General features: G+C 48.1%; 1 protein-coding gene across 1 annotated transcript; it reads right to left on the bottom strand.

The window, feature by feature from the left end:
* Positions 1 to 935: 935 nt before the first annotated feature.
* LOC109747315 (small ribosomal subunit protein uS9) lies at positions 936 to 1,846 on the bottom strand. The gene has a single exon (XM_020306397.4). The coding sequence runs from the start codon at positions 1,684 to 1,686 to the stop codon at positions 1,237 to 1,239; it is 450 nt and encodes a 149-aa protein (XP_020161986.1). The 5' UTR covers positions 1,687 to 1,846; the 3' UTR covers positions 936 to 1,236.
* Between the last annotated feature and the right edge of the window lie 2,348 nt (positions 1,847 to 4,194).

Below are 4,194 nucleotides of genomic sequence, written 5' to 3'. Positions count from 1 at the left end.
AGTGTAGATTCACTAATTTTGCTTCGTATGTAGTCACTTGTTGGAAACTCTAGATGGGAACGGAGGGAGTAGCAGATAGTCAGGAATGGCAGCATTATTGCACTGTGTTGCTGAGCACCATTTCAGATGTGGATTTTTCTACTGTTTACGAACATTCTGAACTATAGTACCAATTTTAAAACCTAACCAAACGATGAAATGCTCTTTCAAGGTAACTTAATTTAGAAATCACAGACATAGCATAGAACTAGCAACACGGTGATATGTGTTTGATTTAGGATTAAACTTATTCTGCTAAAATCAGTTACCATGTTTTTCCTATAGGCAGATACTAAGACATGTATGCAAGGAGCTACACTGTGTTTCCATCAATCAAAACTTCTACTTATAGGCTAGTTGAACTAAACATTATTTACAACCTATTATACTTGTGCTTTTGCCATAGATGATAACAAGCATCATTTGCTAGTTTGCTACTTGACATCATCAATATACACACAATATGCAACAGCCAAGTGCTGATATAGTTGAATACCAGTTCGCACAACATGCCCAGACAGATCACTCCTAACCAAAGATGTGCTGAACAAGAGCAAAATGGGCAATTCATAGTTGATCAAAATGATATTTCTTTGCAACAATCTAATGAAACTGGAAACATAGCATCAATACAAGGTAATGATATCAAAATTCCTCAAATTGGGTATCAAGCAAAGTCGTATTCCAGCAACTACCCGACATCCTCAAACATCTCACATCACATTCATATCATGATGTCTAGACACGCCGGAACAAAGCATCAACGTTCTAGAATTTGTGAGGTAAAGCACAGAAATCAACCGTATCATCCTAAGCAAATCAGTCTTACAATACTCTCATATAAATTATGCTGAAGACCCAACGGAAGATGCAAAGAATAAAGAGCAACATGGGCATTTCCTAGAAGATCAAAGTGATTGTATTAGCACCATTCAACACATCCGGCTAACTTAAAGACAACATCAGTCATCAGACAACATAGCATAAAATATAGTGCAAGTACGCAACCATATCAAAATTCCTTAACATAACAAGTAAATAACATAATCGAGCAACTACCCAGTAGTAGTCTTAAAACATCTCACAGCAAATCATACCACAATATCTTGCCAAGGTACGGAACTAATCATACGGAGTCTAAAACTTGGGAGGTAAAGCAGAGAAAACCACCCAATAGTCGACGATCCTGCAGGCCAATCAACGGTAAGACTTCTGGAACCTCGCGCGGGCGCCGCGACCACCGAACTTCTTGGGCTCGCAGCGACGGGGGTCGGCGACGAGGAGGGTACGGTCGTAGCGGGCGAAGATGTCCTTGACCTCCTTCTTGGCGGCCTCGTCGACATACTTCTGGTAGTAGGCGACGAGCGCCTTGGCGACGGCCTGACGGATGGCGTAGATCTGGGAGGTCTTCCCGCCGCCGCGAACGCGGATCCTCATGTCGATGTCCTTGAAGCGGGAGCGGCCGGCGAGCATGATGGGCTCGAACGCCTTGAGGCGGAGCATCTCCGGGCGGATCAGCTCGATGGGAGCGCCGTTCACCTTGATGAGGCCGCGCCCTGGCTTGGTGTACGCGACGGCCACCGCCGTCTTCTTGCGCCCGAAGCACTGGACCGTGCCCGGCGTCGGGCGGGTGAGGACAGCAGCCATGTTTGCGGTGGTGCCTGGTGAGAGCACGGCGGCGGCGGCGGGATCAGGGAGGAGCGGCGGCGGCGTAGGCAGGTGATTGCGAGGAGTGGGCGATTTTATAGGTCCGGGGCGTTGGGGTTTAGTCAGTGAAGAGCTGCATGGGCCGAGGTAATATGTTGGGCCTTCTCTCGGGCTAGTCATTTGGTCCTTGTGTTAGAAACAACCCACCGACCGCCAAGCACAGAGCCGCGCCGGCCATGGCCCAACGGAGGTGGAAGATTTCTTGGCATGGGAGCTGACCGTCGTGGGAGATTTTCTGTCAGGTCGGTTAATAAGATGCTGATCAAAACAAAGACCCAAAGGGAGAATTGGTTAGAGAATGTTCAGGGCCAGTCTGATACAGAACAAAACTGGACGAAGCTTTGGAACACTACAGTGACATCTAAGAAAGAACTTCTTCTGGAGGTTGGGGCAGAACTCGATGTCTACTTCGGATGTGTTGCATCACCGTCATATGGCTAACATCTTCCGTCCGCGCAATACGTTCATCTGAAGACAATTGGAAGCACGCTCTGTTTGAATGCATGTTGGCTAGAAGTGTGTGGTCACTCGCTACAAAAGAGATGGTTGAACATATGTGTGCAAACCATGATTTGAATGCAAGGGACTGTCTCATGAGCTGATGGTAGTGACCATGTAGGCGATTTGAAAAGCGAGGAGAAAAGCAATCCATGAGGATATATTTCAGAGTCCACTCTCAACTCACTATTTCATCAAATCTTTCTTGGCTGGCATCAGGATATTAGCCAAACCAAGGACAACCCATCGGAGGAGTACTGCACCACGACCCACAGGGTGGTTACCTCCACCAGTTGAACATGTAAAACTCAACACGGATGCAGCGGTTGCACGGAACGGTAGATACGGTGATGTTGTTGTGGTGTGTCGATATTCAAAAGGCAGTTTTGTGGGGGCTTCTTGCATTACGTTCAGAAATCTAGCTGATCCGGAAACTCTCAAGTCGTTGGGAGTCGGAGAGGCTTTAGCACTGGCGAAAGATTTATATGTGCAGAAGATTCATGTCGCATCGGATTGCAAGACTGTGGTTAACAGAGTTAAACAGGGATCCTCAGTATAGTACGGAGCAATTATACATGAAATCATAGAGCATGCTATGGCTTTTTCTTTATGTAATATTGTTCACGAGTTTAGAACCTCAAATACCGAGGCTCACAATCTCGCTAAGCAATGCATTATCACTTGGGTTTGGTCCCCATGTCTGGTTAGGTTAATCCGGTGATCTTCTTTTCATTCCTGTAAACATTGTCGTGACATAAATAAAGCTTAGCGAGAGTGTCTCAAAAAACAGGTGTTGGACGGAGATGTGGGAAGTCGAGGTGGTAAGAACCTCGCCGGAGCTGGGAAGCAGCCAGCAGCCAGGCGGCAAGGGAGCGGGTTGGGAGGACACCAAGGAACCGGACGAAGGCCCCGCCGCCACCACATTACCTCCCATATATTGCTGGCAGGTAAATGTTTCTAGACAGGGTGCTATTCGATTTTGAATGGTTTGTAAAACAATTAACAATGCTGCAACATATGCATGATGATAAGGTATATGTTTGACATGTTTCGTATCAAGCCACCAGAATATTTACGCCCGGTTGCAATGCACACGCAATAATATGATTGATGACAAAGAAAACGAAAATCATCGAAGTGGACCAAACCAAACCAAGAATATTAACCACCCCCTATTAGTAGGTGTAAGGGCATATTTATCCCTAAGATGTTTTGGTGATTGATGACAATGCTTTTGCGGACTAATCGTGTGCATTGAGTGTTTTTCAGAGATTCATCCTTTTGGCACGAGACGATTCCCTCCCCTCGGAGCTTGAAGCGAAGACGGTGTAGTCCTTTCGGATTAGTTTGGTGGACAAGTTTCATAGGGATCACCGTACTATCAAGAGGGGGTCCGTTTTGGAAAGGCTAGGGCGGAATCATCACGTACACTTCCTTTGCCCCTCCCTCCGAGCCTTTCCGTTTCGATGATGGGCTTGTTTCTCTTCTCAATGTGCCCTCTCTGGTCCCAGCGGTAGTACCGCGGGCCAGAGCGGTAGTACCGCTTGGGTGCTACAAGCGGTAGTACCGCCCAGAGCAGTAGTACCGCTAGTAGCCCCCATTTGTGTGCTCACTCTGGTCCCAGCGGTAGTACCGCGGGACGGAGCGGTAGTACCGCTCCAGAGCAGTAGTACCGCTAGTAGCCCCAAGCCGTAGTACCGCGGTGGTCTCGTGCTAGTACCGCCTCGATTCGAGGGCTCCTTTTTCGTGTCGGGTTTTACGGTACTGGCCGCGGCTGTGGGGGGCCGTAGTACCGCTCCTATGCGGTAGTACCGCCCTCCCACCGCGGTAGTACCGCTGTGGGCCAAGCGGTAGTACCGCGATGAGGAGCGGTAGTACCGCTTATAGTGGCAAGCGGTAGTACTGTGCCAGCGGTACTACCGCTCTCTTCGGGGCAGAAGTGGGGTAACG

Source organism: Aegilops tauschii, chromosome 5, assembly GCF_002575655.3.
Source record: "Aegilops tauschii subsp. strangulata cultivar AL8/78 chromosome 5, Aet v6.0, whole genome shotgun sequence".
In the NCBI taxonomy this organism is placed as follows: domain Eukaryota; kingdom Viridiplantae; phylum Streptophyta; class Magnoliopsida; order Poales; family Poaceae; genus Aegilops; species Aegilops tauschii.
The sequence above is the reverse complement of the archived record's forward strand: the minus strand, read 5'-3'. Positions and strand labels throughout refer to the sequence as shown.

Coding starts and splice junctions, on each gene's coding strand:
- LOC109747315 (XM_020306397.4), bottom strand. CDS start 1,686: ATGGCTGCTGTCCTCACCCGCCCGACGCCGGGCACGGTCCAGTGCTTC.